We start from the raw sequence: 17,768 nt of genomic DNA on the forward strand, positions 1-17,768 counted from the left end.
TACTTAACTTTTATGAGGCTTTTTACATATATATACATTGGTTTTGCTCCGTATCACCATCATGCTGTGAGCTTCACTTTTGGACCAACCACAGCTGCATTTCCTCTACAGTCAAACCACTCGCTTTAAAAACAAAGTGGAACATTTGTGTCACATGCACCTTTGCAACCGCAACCACCCTCCTCCTTCTACACCACTGACAAAACCCTATTTTGATCTTAATAAGTGTTAACACCTCACCACCTCTTGCTCAGAGGCCCTTTACTGCAGATAAACAGCAGCATCATGAAGACTGGTCGCATCCTCCTGCTCTGCATCCTGGCGGCTGCTCTGGTTTCCACGGTGGTCTGCAACAGTAAGATCAACTACTAAGCATTATTATTATGTATGTGCCTGTGTTAGAAGTGTCAGGTGAAAACCTAAACACGATCTTTATTTTCTGTTCTTCAGATGTGCGTGGTCCTACAGACTGCTGCTTCAGTCACTATCCACGGAGAATCAAAAAAGACTTTATCCAGTCCTATTATGTGACAGACGAGAGGTGCACTAAACCTGGAATCATGTAGGTTTATAAAGTAACACACACAAGTTTCGGTCCAACACTTACTTAATTATCTGAAGTACCAACGTTTCTAAACTAAAAGTGAGATCAATAATTAAATAAGTCAAAATGCTAAATATGATTCTTCAAGATGAAACATTTGTTTAATGTCTATTTAGTTCCTTATATTTATATTAACATTATTCCATTTTTTTCAGTTTTGTGACTAAACAGTCTCGTCGCATCTGTGTGGATCAGAACCTGTCCTGGGTCGAAAGCATCATGAAACATTTGGATGAGAAAAACTTTTAAAGTAGCTTCCTTTTTGTGTGTTGCTTTGTTGACATATTCGTTTAACACGTGTGTGTTCTTGTGGTGCTCGCACATATAATCAACTGTTTTACTTACATTGAGTCGTCTTGAGCCTGAACTGTATTTTCAATTCTTTGTATTTACAATAAACCATAAATACAGCTGCATTAAAACTTGTCTGATTCCTTCATTGATATTGCACAGAAAAAGGTAAGTTTGATTTTATTTTTTTTCAAAGTCAAATGTATGTAAATATAATTGTAAACTTAATAAGGAACTATGTAATAATTATAATAGTAATATGACATAAATGACATTACATGCATGTGCATATAGACCAAATTCGTGGCAAACCCTAATTATGCTGTAGTACAGCTATTTTTTTAATCTGTGTAGCAACTTCGATCTTTTTTTAAATATGAACCTGACATTTTGCTATTTAATGTTTACGCTATCGGCCACCAGACGTCACTGTTTGTTCATATTGTTTCAGCAACAGTGACCTAGAGTGTTCCTCTTCTCAGTTGTTGTGTCTTTAACACATTACAGAACAGACAGACTTCAGTCTAATGTCTAAGGGCTGGTTGCACTGACAGTACAGGTATCAGCAGGAGCTCCCTGTCTACGCCCCCCACCCCTCCATGAAAGCTGCCGCGGCATGTGACGTCACACAGACGGTCGTCTCCAACCTGCAGTCCAGACGTCCTGACGCTTTCTTTATGATCTCCGGTGACTTTAATCACGCCAGCATCGACAAATCACTTCCTCCATTCACCCAGTGTGTGAGTGTCCCACCAGAGGTGAGAACACACTGGACCTGATGCTAATGTAAAGATGCCTACTCTTCCGCTGCCCCCCCTCTGGGAACACGGATCACAGATTGATTCATCTGCTGCCACAATGCACACCTCAGGTTCAACGGCAGCCTGCCACCATTAATGTCTGTAAATTCTGTCAGCCACCTTTTATATGGTTTGTGTTGATTTTCAGTGTTTGTACAGAGGAGAAGCCTCTACAGTCACATTTACTGCAGTGCAAAACATCTGAAGGCAAGGTCTCTGTGCATCTAAATTTCATCCACTGGTACCGTTATATTCTTATGAAAACGCCACGGACTGTGCTTGAAGAACCACCACTTCTGACATCCATTCAACACAAAACAACCTTTTTCTGTAAATGCTGTGTAAACTGCACTTGCACCGAGCAGAGAATTACGGCTCTCGCAGAGCTTGGATAAAGTGCGCTCACACTGAGAATGTAGAATCCACAGCAGACAACAGCGCCCCCTACAGTCCACACAGCGCTCAGCAGTGGTGCCAGCCATTAATTCAGGGACTTACGCATAAAAAAAAAAGAAATCATGGAGGTGTCTTATACCTTATAGTTAAACAAAAATATTTTTTATCCGACTACATGTACCCCCTCTCTTAGTTTGCAAGCAGGCAAAGTCGTGTGTGAATTTACTTTTTGTTCACTTATTATTGCGCGTGTCATTCGTAATTATGTGAATAATGTTGTTACATTAGTCTCGTTTATTTAGTTCTACGGTGGTGCTGATGAATGCCAACATCCATTTCCCAATTAAACATCTGTGAAAGGAACTCAAGTCGTCGTGTTGTGACGAAGGGAGGCAAAATCCCAGTGCTGTTCCTTAAATTCCAGTGATGTGTTCCAGTCTCTGTAATAGAATGTTGAATGCAGCACTAAGATCTGACAGGACGAGGACAGAAACGACCATAGACCATTGTCTGAAGCTAAGAGAAGATCATTAGTGACTCTAACCACAGCTTTTTCTGTGCTGTGATGTTTTCTAAATCCTGACTGAAAATCTTCCTACATTCCCACTCAGGTGGTCAGATAATTATTTAGCTACAATCTTAGAAATAAAGGGTAGATTTGAACTTGGCCTTCTTTCAGTAATCTGGTTGGGATTGGGACTCTTGGCACTTTTCACAAACATATCATTTGGTTTTGCTCCGTATCACCATCATGCTGTGAGCTTCACTTCTGGACCTGCAGCTGCATTTCCTCTACAGTCAAACCACTCGCTCTGAAAACCAAGTGGAAGGTTTGTGTCACAGGCACCTTTGCAACCACAACCATCATATCATCATGAAGACTGGTCGCATCCTCCTGCTCTGCATCCTGGCGGCTGCTCTGGTTTCCATGGTGGTTTGTCAAAGTAAGATCAACTACAAAGCATTATTATTATTTTTTATGTGACTGTGTTAGAAGTGCCACGTGAAAGCCTCTGGATAAACACGATCTTTATTTCCTGTTCTTCAGGTGGAGATGGTCCTGATGAGTGCTGCTTCAGCTACTCCCCACGGAGAATCAAAAAAGACTTAATCAAGTCTTATTATGTGACAGATGAGAGGTGCACTAAACCTGGAATCATGTAAGTTTATAAAATAATTAAAATTCATACTTTTACTAGACTATTAAACTTCACACAACATGTTTCAATCCAAAACCCCATTACATGTATTTGCAGCAATGACTTTTTTGAGCTAAAAGTCATTCAAGTCTTTTTTATTATTCCAAGTCTGTTATGTAGTGAAATACATTACATACAATACATACATTTTAAAAATCTTTGAGAGGAATTGATATAAATAAACTGAATAAAAGTATTTTTCATCTTCTCAAATGTTTTTTATTAATCTCATTTACTGTAAGACGTGTTTTAAAACTGTTTTAGTTAGTTTTTTTAGTATTTAGTCCTTCATATTTGTTTCCATTTTTTTCAGTTTGGTGACTGAAAATTCTCGCACCTGTGTGGATCCGAATCAGTCCTGGGTGAAAGGCCTGAGGAACTATTTGAATAAGAAAACCCTTTAAGATAACTTCCTGTTGCTTTGTTCTGTGTCTGGTAATTGTTGTTCAATGCTTTGTATTTACAATAAAATATAATCACCTTAAAATACAGCTGCATTAAAACCTGTCATGAGTTTTTGTTCAAAGTTCATAACTTTTTTAAAAGTGTATGAAAGATAATTTTAAAATGGAGGCAAAATGAGCCTTCACTGTGGTTTAGTCATCAGATATTTTCCTAGAGAGGTTTACAGGTACCAGTTGTTGAGGGCAGAACATGCTATAGAGGTTGCCTGGGTACAGTACGTCTCTTTACCTGTGGGGATCAACTGGAGAACATTTGGGAGCTTTAAATCACCATCTCTTGGTAGTTTGCCTCCTGTTCAACCTGCAAAAACCCAGAACTTCATCCAACAATCCAACAATTATTTGCCTTTGTTTTTTAATTTCACATTACTAAACTTTTTTTTCTGTTCACAAATATATCATTTGGTTTTGCTCCGTATCACCATCATGCTGTGAGCTTCAATTGTGGACCAACCACAGCTGCATACAGTAATCCACTGGCTTGGAAAGTTTGTGTCACAGGCACCTTTGAAACCACAACCACCCTCCTCCTTCTACACCACTGACAAAACCCTATTTTGATCTTAATAAGTGTTAACACCTCACCACCTCTTTCTCAGAAGACCTTTACTGCAGATAAAGAGCAGCGGTTGAATTTCAGGCATCGTCTCTCGAAGAACATCAGGTCATGATGAAGACTGGTCGCATCCTCCTGCTCTGCATCCTGGCGGCTGCTCTGGTTTCCACGGTGGTCTGCAACAGTAAGATCAACTACTAAGCATTATTTATGTAATTGTGTGTTAGAAGTGTCATACTCCATCTTTATGTTCTGTTCTTCAGATGGAGATGGTCCTGATGAGTGCTGCTTCAGCTACCACCAACATAAAATCAAAAAAGACTTAATCCAGTCTTATATATTGACAGATGAGAGGTGCGCTAAACCTGGAGTCATGTAAGTATAAGAAACGATAAAAAATTATGCTCAAAACTTACTTATTTATCTGGAGCACCAACTTTTGTAAACTAAAAGTGAGATCAATAATAAAATCAGTCAAAATTATATGAAATATGATTTCTAAATGACTAAATATGATTGTTCCATTATATTTATATTTATTGCGTTTTTCAGTGTAGTGACTGTGAAATCTCGTCACATCTGTGTGGATCCGAATCTGTCCTGGGTCAAAGGCATCATGAATCATCTGGATGATGAACTTTTAAAGTAGCTTCGTCTTTGTGTGTTGCTTTGTTATAGTGACGTATTCATTTTAGCGCTTGTGTGTGTGTTCTTGTGGTGCTCACACATATAATCAACTATTTTACTTGGACTGAGTCGTCTTGAACCTGAACTGTGTTTTCGGGGCTTTATATTTACAATAAAACTATAAATAAAGATGCATTAAAAATTGCCTGATTCCTTCATATTTTAATTACAAGCAATCATTATGATTTTTGCACAGGAAAAGTAAATTTTGAGTTCATTTTCTTACTTTATTATGTGTGACAAACCCTAATTATGTTGTATCACAGCTATTTTCTTCATTTGTTTAGCAATTATGATCTTTTTTAAAGATGAACCTGACATTTTGCCACTTGATGTTTACTATATTGGTCACTAGACGTCACTGTTCATGTTGTTCCAGCAGCAGTGATCCTGAGTGTTTGTCTTCTCGGGTATTCAGGCTTTAGGCCATGAATGGATAAAGAGGCCTGATGGGTCAAAGGTCACACAATCAGTCTGTGGTTATAATTATGTATCTGGGCACACAATAGTAACGGACAGACTTCAGTCTAATGTCTAAGGGCTGGTTGTACTGACAGTACAGGTATCAGCAGGAGCTCCCTGTCTACTGCCCCTGAGCTCAGTGCAGCTTCTGCCCCTTTGGACTCTTTGGTACTGAATCGTCTGATCAGTGGGTTGAAGACTTTCACTGCATTTTGTAGGATGCTCATATTGAGGACCCTGGCGCTTTTAATGTAGTTACAAAGTTTAATGGCTGTGAGTTCTATGTCAGTCACCTTTAGATGGTTTGTGTTGATTTTTAGGCTTTGTACAGAGAAATAAAAAATCTACAGTCACACGCCAAATCTACTGCAGGGCACAAGGTCTGAAGGTAAGTTGTTCTCTCTATGTGCCCATTGATGCCTTCATATCTCCATATTCCTATGAAAACACACCATGAACTTCACTGTTCTTTATGTTTTGTTTTAACATAAACAAAATACCATTATATTTTATTGACCTATGAACAAAGCACTATGGCCTACTGTACTGTACCATCAGACTGATCACATCCACGGGGCTGTGTTGCACGTGGACACTAGGAGGCGCTGTCAACCTGTCTCCTCTTAGAGCCACAGGTACTGCAGGTACTTAATCTCCTACCGTCTTGTGTGAACCCCCAACCGTGACAGCGAACAAAGTGTGCAAAATAAACGTTTTTTGAATCTTGAACGTAAGAGCCGCTGTGAGTTTGTTCACATTTAATGAAAAGGAATCATGTTTATCGTGATAAATCAGTAGATGTCAGAGTTGCCTTTCATCCATATACACTGTATGTGACTGTCAGTATGCACTGAGGAGCGCGGCTGAAACCACAATGAGTGTCTTTCAAACAGTGGCCAAACTCTCACACATGAATACAGAAATTTGTGGAGGCGAAATGAGCCTTCACTGTGGTTTAGTCATCAGATATTTTCCTAGAGAGGTTTACAGGTACCAGTTGTTGAGGGCAGAACATGCTATAGAGGTTGCCTGGGTACAGTACGTCTCTTTACCTGTGGGGATCAACTGGACAACATTTGTGAGCTTTTAATCACCATCTCTTGGTAGTTTGCCTCCTGTTCAACCTGCAAAAACCCAGAACTTTATCCAACAATCCAACAATTATTTGCCTTTGTTTTTTAATTTCACATTACTAAACTTTTTTTTTCTCTTCACAAATATATCATTTGGTTTTGCTTCGTATCACCATCATGCTGTGAGCTTCAATTGTGGACCCACTACAGCTGCATACAGTAATCCACTGGCTTGGAAAGTTTGTGTCACAGGCACCTTTGCAACCACAACCACCCTCCTCCTTCTACACCACTGACAAAACCCTATTTTGATCTTAATAAGTGTTAACACCGCACCACCTCTTTCTCAGAAGACCTTTACTGCAGATAAAGAGCAGCGGTTGAATTTCAGGCATCGTCTCTCGAAGAACATCAGGTCATGATGAAGACTGGTCGCATCCTCCTGCTCTGCATCCTGGCGGCTGCTCTGGTTTCCATGGTGGTCTGTCAAAGTAAGATCAACTACTAAGCATTATTTATGTAATTGTGTGTTAGAAGTGTCATACTCCATCTTTATGTTCTGTTCTTCAGATGGGCGTAGTCCTGATGAGTGCTGCTTCAGCTACTACCCATGGAGAATCAATAAAGACTTAATCCAGTCTTATATATTGACAGATGAGAGGTGCGCTAAACCTGGAGTCATGTAAGTATAAGAAACGATAAAAAATTATGCTCAAAACACTAAGTTTGAGTCCAACACTTACTTATTTATCTGGAGCACCAACTTTTGTAAACTAAAAGTGAGATCAATAATAAAATCAGTCAAAATTCTAAATATGGTTGTTCAGGAGAAAACATTATTTTTTATATCTATTTAATCAGTTCCTTATATTTATATTTATTGCATTTTTCAGTGTGGTGACTGCAAAATCTCTTAACATCTGTGTGGATCCGAATCTGTCCTGGGTCAAAGGCATCATGAAACATCTGGATGATGAACTTTTAAAGTAGCTTCCTTTTTGTGTGTTGCTTTGTTATAGTGACATATTCATTTTAGCGCTTGTGTGTCTTCTTGTGGTGCTCACACATATAATCAACTATTTTACTGGCACTGAGTCGTCTTGAACCTGAACTGTGTTTCCGGGGCTTTATATTTACAATAAAACTATAAATAAAGATGCATTAAAAATTGCCTGATTCCTTCATATTTTAATTACAAGCAATCATTATAATATTTGCACAGGAAACTAAATTTTGAGTTTATTTTCTTACTTTATTATGTGTGACAAACCCTAATTATGCTATATTGCAGCTATTTTCTTCATTTGTTTAGCAACTATGATCTTTTTTAAAGATGAACCTGACATTTTGCCACTTGATGTTTACTATATTGGTCACTAGACATCACTGTTCATGTTGTTCCAGCAGCAGTGATCCTGAGTGTTTGTCTTCTCGGGTATTCAGGCTTTAGGCCATGAATGGATAAAGAGGCCTGATGGGTCAAAGGTCACACAATCAGTCTGTGGTTATAATTATGTATCTGGGCACACAATAGTCAAGGGCAGACTTCAGTCTAATGTTAAGGGCTGGTTGTACTGACAGTACAGGTATCAGCAGGAGCTCCCTGTCTACTGCCCCTGAGCTCAGTGCTGCTTCTGCCCCTTTGGACTCTTTGGTACTGAATCATCTGATCAGTGAGTTGAAGACTTTCACTGCATTTTGTAGAAGGCTAATATTGAGGACCTTGGCGCTTTTAATGTAGTTACAAAGTTTAATGGCTGTGAGTTCTATGTCAGTCACCTTTAGATGGTTTGTGTTGATTTTTAGGGCTTTGTACAGAGAAATAAAAAATCTACAGTCACACGCCACATCTACTGCAGGGCACAAGGTCTGAAGGTAAGTTGTTCTCTCTATGTGCCCATTGATGCCTTCATATCTCCATATTCCTATGAAAACACACCATGAACTTCACTGTTCTTTATGTTTTGTTTTAACATAAACAAAATAACAATATATTTTATTGACCTATGAACAAAGCACTATGGCCTACTGTACTGTACCATCAGACTGATCACATCCACGGGGCTGTGTTGCACGTGGACACTAGGAGGCGCTGTCAACCTGTCTCCTCTTAGAGCCACAGGTACTGCAGGTACTTAATCTCCTACCTTCCTGTGTGAACCCTCAACCGTGACAGCGAACAAAGTGTGCAAAATAAACGTTTTTTGAATCTTTAATGTAAGAGCCGCTGTGAGTTTGTTCACATTTAATGAAAAGGAATCATGTTTATTGTGATAAATCAGTAGATGTCAGAGTAGCCTTTCATCCATATACACTGTATGTGACTGTCAGTATGCACTGAGGAGCATGCCTGAAACCACAATGAGTGTCTTTCAAACAGTGGCCAAACTCTCACACATGAATACAGAAATTTGTGGAGGCGAAATGAGCCTTCACTGTGGTTTAGTCATCAGATATTTTCCTAGAGAGGTTTACAGGTACCAGTTGTTGAGGGCAGAACATGCTATAGAGGTTGCCTGGGTACAGTACGTCTCTTTACCTGTGGGGATCAACTGGACAACATTTGTGAGTTTTTAATCACCATCTCTTGGTAGTTTGCCTCCTGTTCAACCTGCAAAAACCCAGAACTTCATCCAACAATCCAACAATTATTTGCCTTTGTTTTTTAATTTCACATTACTAAACTTTTTTTTTCTCTTCACAAATATATCATTTGGTTTTGCTCCGTATCACCATCATGCTGTGAGCTTCAATTGTGGACCAACCACAGCTGCATACAGTAATCCACTGGCTTGGAAAGTTTGTGTCACAGGCACCTTTGCAACCACAACCACCCTCCTCCTTCTACACCACTGACAAAACCCTATTTTGATCTTAATAAGTGTTAACACCTCACCACCTCTTTCTCAGAAGACCTTTACTGCAGATAAACATCAGTTCATCATGAAGACTGGTCGCATCCTCCTGCTCTGCATCCTGGCGGCTGCTCTGGTTTCCACGGTGGTTTGTCAAAGTAAGATCAACTACTAAGCATTATTTATGTAATTGTGTGTTAGAAGTGTCATACTCCATCTTTATGTTCTGTTCTTCAGATGGGCGTAGTCCTGATGAGTGCTGCTTCAGCTACTACCCATGGAGAATCAATAAAGACTTAATCCAGTCTTATATATTGACAGATGAGAGGTGCGCTAAACCTGGAGTCATGTAAGTATAAGAAACGATAAAAAATTATACTTAAAACACTAAGTTTGAGTTCAACACTTACTTATTTATCTGGAGCACCAACTTTTGTAAACTAAAAGTGAGATCAATAATAAAATCAAAATTCTAAATATGGTTGTTCAAGAAAAAAACATTATTTTTTATATCTATTTATTCAGTTCCTTATGTTTATATTTATTGCATTTTTCAGTTTTGTGACTGCAAAATCTCGTCACATCTGTGTGGATCCGAATCTGTCCTGGGTCGAAGGCATCATAAAACGTTTGGATAAGAAAGACTTATCTAACTAAAGTAGCTTCATCTTTGTGTGTTGCTTTGTTATAGTGACATATTCATTTTAGCGCTTGTGTGTGTCTTCTTGTGGTGCTCACACATATAATCAACTATTTTACTTGGACTGAGTCGTCTTGAACCTGAACTGTGTTTTCAGGGCTTTATATTTACAATAAAACCATAAATACAGCTGCATTAAAAATTGCCTGATTCCTGGCTGTCATCCCTAAACCACAGACAGATGGAGAATAGAGGTGATGGGCACAGGGAACCTACTGTACAGTAGTTTGGGGTGTTTTAAAGCAAGTCTTAAAAAATGATGGAAAATTTCACTGCTGATAAATAAAACATACAGACCTTCATCTAATTATCATGTGTTAAGCAAACATGCTGTATTAAATTGTATGTAAAGATTTTTGCGTGTTTTTTTAAATTTATATTATTTGTTATTCGGTTTTATGCCGCATCACCATCACGTTTTGAGCTTCCTCTTTGGACAAACCCCAGTTGCATTTCACACGTTTTGAAAACCAAGTGGAACATTTGTGTCACTGGCACCTTTAAAACCACAGCCAGTCCCTCTTTAACACCCTATTTTAAAACCCTATTTTAATCTTAAGTGTTAACACCTCACCACCTTATGCTCAGCCTTTAACATGAAGAGCAGTTGTCGTATTTCAAGCATCATCTTGAGAAGAATAAATATCTTTGATAATATTTTGGCATTTATGTCTTGAACCCAATCCTACTGACTGTTGCTTTAATACTACTAAAGAATATATGCATTCATACATACTAGTAAAATAGTTAGCTTTCGTGTATTTTCTTCTCATTATTCATCATACAAATAGTCTGTATGGTTTATACATGTTAGACACTCACAGACACCGTGAGATACAGGCCAGATAAGATTTAGAACCCAGGTTAGTGAGGAAATGCAAAGCAGGTGTGCAACATGTCCAGGTAGAACAATAATCTGGTGTTTGTGGCTTTAAAAAATGTGTTTCCATGCTGTTTCTGTGAGGTTGACACTCTAACCTGATGACTTTAAACATACTTGCCATTTCATTTTACATAATACATACATGTGTATGTGTTTTACCTGTTGACACTAGGTTACCGTTTCCTGTTTTGTTTTGCATTACTTGCGGTTTTTGTTCATCCATGTCAAGTGCTTGCTTTACTTCTGGCCAGTCCCTCTCTCTTTCTTTCTTTCTCTCTCCCTCTCTACCAACACACCTACACACACTCACCTACAACACGAAACATTGAGGTTCTAACCAGCTGTTAGAATAGACAATCAGTTCAGGTATTTAACCACCAGTACTCACCCCAAACCTCTGCCAGATTGTAGTGATTCATCTCCTCTTTCAGCATTTTCCGTGAGTAAATCTAGTTGCCAACCTTGCCTGTTATTGAGCCTTGTCTTTGCTAAGCCCTTGTGTACTGTCGCCATGCTTGTACAAACACTGTGTTTGCATCTGGAACCTGCTGTTTGAATTAAAGCCAGTCAAACCCACTCTCCTGTGCCGTGCATGTGGGTCCGATTCATCAGACCGCCTGACACATCTCACCCAATTCCCCAAACATCCTATTTCAAGGTGAAAATGAAGCTTTACACTCAGACATCACTCCCAAACTCAAAGAACTGATCTGGGTCCTTTTATCTATCTGTTAAAGAATCTAATTGGAGTGACAGCTAATGTCCCTCTCTCACGTGTTTCTGAATGTATTGTTTTTCAGCTTGGTATTTGTTTGCTAATCGAGCTCCAGTTGTGGTGACTGGTTGAAAAATTTGGATACCAGTGTTATCTAATTGAGCGCATGGTGTAGGAGCTGAGGAATGTTAGGTTTTCTGTGTAGAGTGTTGCAGAAAGAGTTCACCAGATTTGACTGATGTCAAAGCAGAGAATAGTGTTTATGCTTCAGGAATGAGTGTGCTGTTATGAAAATAGTGTTGTTGGTTGGTTTTAGCAATTGAGTGAAACTGTAAATATAGCTCTGTAGAACGTGGAGCCTTGTTTCCGTTTGCCAGAGACAATATGTGACTGTTTGGTCACTGATTTAGTTTGTAGATGTTATGATGACAGGACTTGTAAAGCCTACTGAGCTACAGTCCCAGGCCACTATGTTTCGCTTGAGATGTGGTGGGATGTAAGTGTAATATGAGCAGGAAGTGGTGGTTGATAGGATACTGTAGGTCCAGTTTTTTTAAGTATGGAAACTAAAAGAAACACCTAACCAATTTCCATTGGGGTTTGACTAAAAACATGTTGAGTAGTAATAGTGCTGCAGCCAATGGCACACGTGGGCTCAATAGCGGCAGCTCAGGAGATTTGTCAAAGCACAATGCATTCTGGGTGTTTTAGGGTATGACAGTTTTCAGCCACAAGACAACCTTCCGCTTTTTGCAGTTTTCTCTGGACATAGAGTCCATGTCCAGATGTCTATGTCTATATCAACGTTAACCGTTTTTGCACAGTTTAGTGTCACACTGGCCTAAGACGATGAACTGTGTCCGGTAGAAACAAACAAAACATAAAGGTTTAAAGCATAAAACCATAATAGTGTCTACCCAAAACTGTGTTGTCCAACTCTGCTTGATAATAATCAGCACTTTATCGAACAAATATCACTTAAAATACACGTCAGAGTAGTGCATCCTGTTTGCTTCTGATTACTGGAACATGTCTGAATACCTTTTTACTTTGCTGGGAACCTTTACGCCAAATAACCCTGCAGGTGTAACTACACTGAACTCCTACGCCCTTTACATTGTCTTGTTGTGTTTGATGTAGTTCCAATTAAATGCAACAGTTTGTTTCCTGGTTTTTTTCTCCTCCAAAACCATCTGCTGTCACGTCTGCTTTTGTTTTATGAGACAGTGAAAATGTTTTTCTGACAGCTGTGCTGATGAACTCTTTTGTCTCAGTCATGTCTTCAGACCTTATTCATCCCAGCCTAATTAAAGTATTTTTATCTTGTGGCTGCTAACAGTGTACACAAAATTAGTTTTCTTGTTTTTGTGAGTTGATTTTGTTTAGACATTTTTCTTCTATCTCATAATTCTTTTGTTCTCGCCTTCATCACTCTGGAACTAATGGAATTGGAAACAGTTGTGTTGTTTCAGTCACGCTCGACACTAGTTGTCATCAGCTGTAGATGTAACAGATAACGTAACTTCAGTGCAACGTGATAATGTGGAACCATCTGCGGGTCATGTGTTGGAGACAGTGTCAGTGAGTCTGTGCTAAGTGGGGACCAGTCCTGACGACAGCATTATCTTCATTCTATGTAAGATTTTAACAGTCACTATGATGCTGTCTTTGCTGCTCCTGCTGCTGTTAGGCTCCAACTGCAAAGCCTCCATTTCTTTGGGACAGTGATGACGTATTATCCAAAAAACACAGCCGGGTCTCTGGAGGCAGACTTCCTGCTAAATTGATTCTTTACTTTGGGATTGTTTTTATGGATTCTTACCTGTATTCAGTGAGAGACAGAGTGGGCTCAGTTACACTTTTACTTGAATTTTTCTACTACGCTTGCTCTCTGCAGTGTTCTCATAAATCTGCAAAGTTTCACATATATGATTTTATTTGAAATACATGCTATAAAACCTGATGGATGAGCTTAATGATCATTAGTAGCTGTTATTGTTTTAGTGGATCCTGTGGTGCTGTCCTGCACACAGGGACTGCCCAAGTTCCTGACTCCAACCCCAGTTAATGAAGCTCACCTGTACACGCTGGTCAATCAGCCTCTGGAAGTTAGTGTCAAAGCAGAGGCTCTGAAGGCTACGTAAGTCAAGACACAAAGAAACCTTTATAACAGCGATGCCAAGTGAAAGGCCTGTAACATACTGTCAGGAACTCGGGCAGGCGGCGAACCCACATGCACAGCACGGAGGCGAGAGTATAATCAACAAAAGGTTTAATTCTCAGGGCAGGGTCAGACGGTCCAGGTCATACACAAAAAGCTCGGCGAAAGTACAGACAGGGAACAGGCAAAAACTCACGATCAGTAGATAATCAGTCCAGGTTCTTTCACGGGCAGGATACACGGCGCAGGGCAAACAGGAACAAGACACGAGAACACGAACATTCAGGGAACTCAGGAAACTAGGAACGCTCAACGCAGGGATACACAAGAAACACGAACACTCAGGGGACTCGAATACGACAATCTGGCAAGTGACTACGGGAACAGGAGGTGACTAAATACACGGGTGAGTGATTAACTGATACAGTGCAGGTGAGGGTAACGATCAGCAGGAACAGCTGTGACAAGACAAAACCCGGAAGTCAAACTAAAGCAGGAACAGAAACCAGGAGCCTATCAAAATAAAACAGGAAGTAGTATTACACAGGACATGGCGTGAAATAAGACAAGCAGGACATGACGTGAAAACAGGGAACAACTAGAAACAAAGACACGGATCATGACAGTACCCCCCCCCCTATGGCGCCTTCCACGGCGCCTACGGAAGCCTCCCCCCCCAAACCAGGGCGGGCGGAGGGTGGTCCCAGGCGGAGGGACCGAATCCCTACCCCCCAAGGTACATGAGCAGGGTGGGTGGAGGGAGGACCGGAGGAGGGCCAAAACAAGAGTCCACACGAACAGGAAAACAAAAAAAAGTCCAGGGATTCCGTCACGGAGGGTGACGGCGTGGCGAGATCCTGCTCAGCAGCCGCTGAGCCAGGGTGGCACTCTTAGTGCCCTTGGGCTGGACCGATGTCCCCGGGGACCACCCCGAATGGCAACGTCCTCCAGGCGGACGCTGATCCGATGGGCTGAGGAGTCGAGGCGGGCGTCGCCGCAGGAGGCAGCGCCATCCGGGCAGCAGGAGGCGCCGAGGGCAAGGCCACCAGTCCGGCGGCCGAGACAAGGACGAGGCAGGGACCAGCGGCGTCCTCCTTGGACCACCGCGACGAGAGGCGGGAACCAGCGGCGTCCTCCTTGGACCACCGCGACGAGAGACGGGAACCGATGCAGGTGCGGCCGGAGCCGGGCCGCCAGGAACCGATGCAGGTGCGGCCGGAGCCGGGCCGCCAGGAACCGATGCAGGTGCGGCCGGAGCCGGGCCGCCAGGAACCGATGCAGGTGCGGCCGGAGCCGGGCCGCCAGGAACCGATGCAGGTGCGGCCGGAGCCGGGCCGCCAGGAACCGATGCAGGTGCGGCCGGAGCCGGGACGGGCGCGACCCCCTCCTGGAGGTCCGCCGGGACTACGACGGGAGCGACCCCCTCCTGGAGGTCGGCAGGGACTACGGCGGGAGCGACCCCCTCCTGGAGGTCGGCAGGAACTACGACGGGAGCGACCCCCTCCTGGAGGTCGGCAGGAACTACGGCGGGAGCGACCCCCTCCTGGAGGTCGGCAGGAACTACGACGGGCGCGACCCCCTCCTGGAGGTCGGCAGGAACTACGACGGGAGCGACCCCCTCCTGAAGGTCGGCAGGAACTGCGACGGGCGCGACCCCCTCCTGGGGGTCGACAGGAACTGCGACGGGCGCGACCCCCTCCTGGGGATCCGCCGGAACTGCGGCTGGCGCGACCTCCTCCTGGAGGCGCGCAGGAACTGCGGCTGGCGCGACCTCCTCCTGGAGGCGCGCAGGAACTGCGGCTGGCGCGACCTCCTCCTGGAGGCGCGCAGGAACTGCGGCTGGCGCGACCTCCTCCTGGAGGCGCGCAGGAACTGCGGCTGGCGCGACCTCCTCCTGGAGGCGCGCAGGAACTGCGGCTGGCGCGACCTCCTCCTGGAGGCGCGCAGGAACTGCGGCTGGCGCGACCTCCTCCTGGAGGCGCGCAGGAACTGCGGCTGGCGCGACCTCCTCCTGGAGGCGCGCAGGAACTGCGGCTGGCGCGACCTCCTCCTGGAGGCGCGCAGGAACTGCGGCTGGCGCGACCTCCTCCTGGAGGCGCGCAGGAACTGCGGCTGGCGCGACCTCCTCCTGGAGGCGCGCAGGAAACTGCGGCTGGCGCGACCTCCTCCTGGAGGCGCGCAGGAACTGCGGCTGGCGCGACCTCCTCCTGGAGGCGCGCAGGAACTGCGGCTGGCGCGACCTCCTCCTGGAGGCGCGCAGGAACTGCGGCTGGCGCGACCTCCTCCTGGAGGCGCGCAGGAACTGCGGCTGGCGCGACCTCCTCCTGGAGGCGCGCAGGAACTGCGGCTGGCGCGACCTCCTCCTGGAGGCGCGCAGGAACTGCGGCTGGCGCGACCTCCTCCTGGAGGCGCGCAGGAACTGCGGCTGGCGCGACCTCCTCCTGGAGGCGCGCAGGAACTGCGGCTGGCGCGACCTCCTCCTGGAGGCGCGCAGGAACTGCGGCTGGCGCGACCTCCTCCTGGAGGTGCGCAGGAACTGCCACTGGCGCGACCTCCTCCTGGAGGTGCGCAGGAACTGCAGGTGCTGCCTCCTCCTGGAGGCCGGCGGGCGCTGCGGCTCCAAGGGTGACGGGGACTGGAACGACCGCTACAGGGCCGACAGGAACGGGGTCAGAGACAGGGGTGACCTCTACTTGGCCTACGGGAACGCCCTCAACTTGGCCTACGGGAACGCCCTCTACTTGGCCTACGGGAACGCCCTCAACTTGGCCTACGGGAACGCCCTCAACTTGGCCTACGGGAACGCCCTCTACTTGGCCTACGGGAACGCCCTCAACTTGGTCGACAGGGACAGGAGCTGGAACGACCTCAACTTGGTCGACAGGGACAGGAACTGGAACGACCTCAACATGGCCGACAGGAACAGGAACTGGAACGACCTCAACTTGGTCGACAGGGACAGGAACTGGAACGACCTCAACATGGCCGACAGGAACAGGAACTGGAACGACCTCAACTTGGTCGACAGGGACAGGAACTGGAACGACCTCAACATGGCCGACAGGAACAGGAACTGGAACGACCTCAACTTGGTCGACAAGAACTGGAACGACCTCAACATGGCCGACAGGAACTGGAACGACCGCAACATGGCCGACAGGAACTGGAACGACCGCAACATGGCCGACAGGAACTGGAACGGCCTCTGCTTGGCCGACAGGAACTAGAACGGCGTCCTCCTCTGAGGAGCCGACAGGAACTGGAACTAGAACGGCCTCAATATGGCCGACGGGAACAGGAACGGCGTCCTCCTCTGAGGAGCCGACAGGAACTAGAACGGCGTCCTCCTCTGAGGAGCCGACAGGAACTAGAACGGCCGCAACATGGCCGACAGGGACTGGAACGGCCGCAACATGGCCGACAGGGACTGGAACGGCCGCAACATGGCCGACAGGGACTGGAACGGCGTCAACTCCGGAGCTGGCATGACAGCTTACGGCTGCCGAGCTCGACGGGGAAGACGACGGGCCTGATTGGGTGGGGTTAACAATCGTCAGACGGGCGGTGCCCTCTGACGGGGACAAGGACGGAACTGGGGTCTGGGCAACACACGACTGATCTGGGGTCTGGGCGACACACGGCTGATCTGGGGTCTGGGCGACACACGGCTGATCTGGGGTCTGGGCGACACACGGCTGATCTGGGGTCTGGGCGACACACGGCTGATCTGGGGTCTGGGCGACACACGGCTGATCTGGGGTCTGGACTAGGTTCGACTGGGCTGGGGCCTGGAGACGACAGGGCTGCGCCGGGGCATGAGTAACACACGGCTGAACTGGGGTTTGGACTAGGTTCGACTGGGCTGGGGCCTGGAGACGACAGGGCTGCACCGGGGCATGAGTAACACACGGCTGAACTGGGG

General features: G+C 44.9%; 3 protein-coding genes across 3 annotated transcripts; all 3 read left to right on the forward strand.

The window, feature by feature from the left end:
* The first annotated feature begins 157 nt into the window (after window positions 1–157).
* Window positions 158–1,026, forward strand: LOC114851313 (C-C motif chemokine 3-like). The gene is made up of 3 exons (XM_029143075.3): window positions 158–355; window positions 451–562; window positions 760–1,026. The coding sequence occupies exons 1-3, from the start codon at window positions 286–288 to the stop codon at window positions 851–853; spliced, it is 276 nt and encodes a 91-aa protein (XP_028998908.1). The 5' UTR covers window positions 158–285; the 3' UTR covers window positions 854–1,026.
* Window positions 1,027–2,362: 1,336 nt separating this feature from the next.
* LOC114851314 (C-C motif chemokine 3-like) lies at window positions 2,363–3,788 on the forward strand. Its single transcript, XM_029143076.3, has 3 exons — window positions 2,363–3,035; window positions 3,140–3,251; window positions 3,604–3,788. Exons 1-3 carry the CDS (start codon window positions 2,966–2,968, stop codon window positions 3,692–3,694), a joined length of 273 nt encoding a protein of 90 aa, XP_028998909.1. The 5' UTR covers window positions 2,363–2,965; the 3' UTR covers window positions 3,695–3,788.
* Window positions 3,789–4,198: 410 nt separating this feature from the next.
* LOC114867024 (uncharacterized) lies at window positions 4,199–10,394 on the forward strand. Its single transcript, XM_055502459.1, has 10 exons — window positions 4,199–4,494; window positions 4,574–4,685; window positions 4,863–4,958; window positions 5,555–5,627; window positions 6,924–7,023; window positions 7,103–7,214; window positions 7,426–7,518; window positions 9,397–9,545; window positions 9,625–9,736; window positions 9,945–10,394. Exons 1-10 carry the CDS (start codon window positions 4,422–4,424, stop codon window positions 10,042–10,044), a joined length of 1,020 nt encoding a protein of 339 aa, XP_055358434.1. The 5' UTR covers window positions 4,199–4,421; the 3' UTR covers window positions 10,045–10,394.
* Window positions 10,395–17,768: the final 7,374 nt, after the last annotated feature.

The sequence above is a fragment of the Betta splendens genome, chromosome 2 (genome assembly GCF_900634795.4).
Source record: "Betta splendens chromosome 2, fBetSpl5.4, whole genome shotgun sequence".
Taxonomy (NCBI): Eukaryota; Metazoa; Chordata; class Actinopteri; order Anabantiformes; family Osphronemidae; genus Betta; species Betta splendens.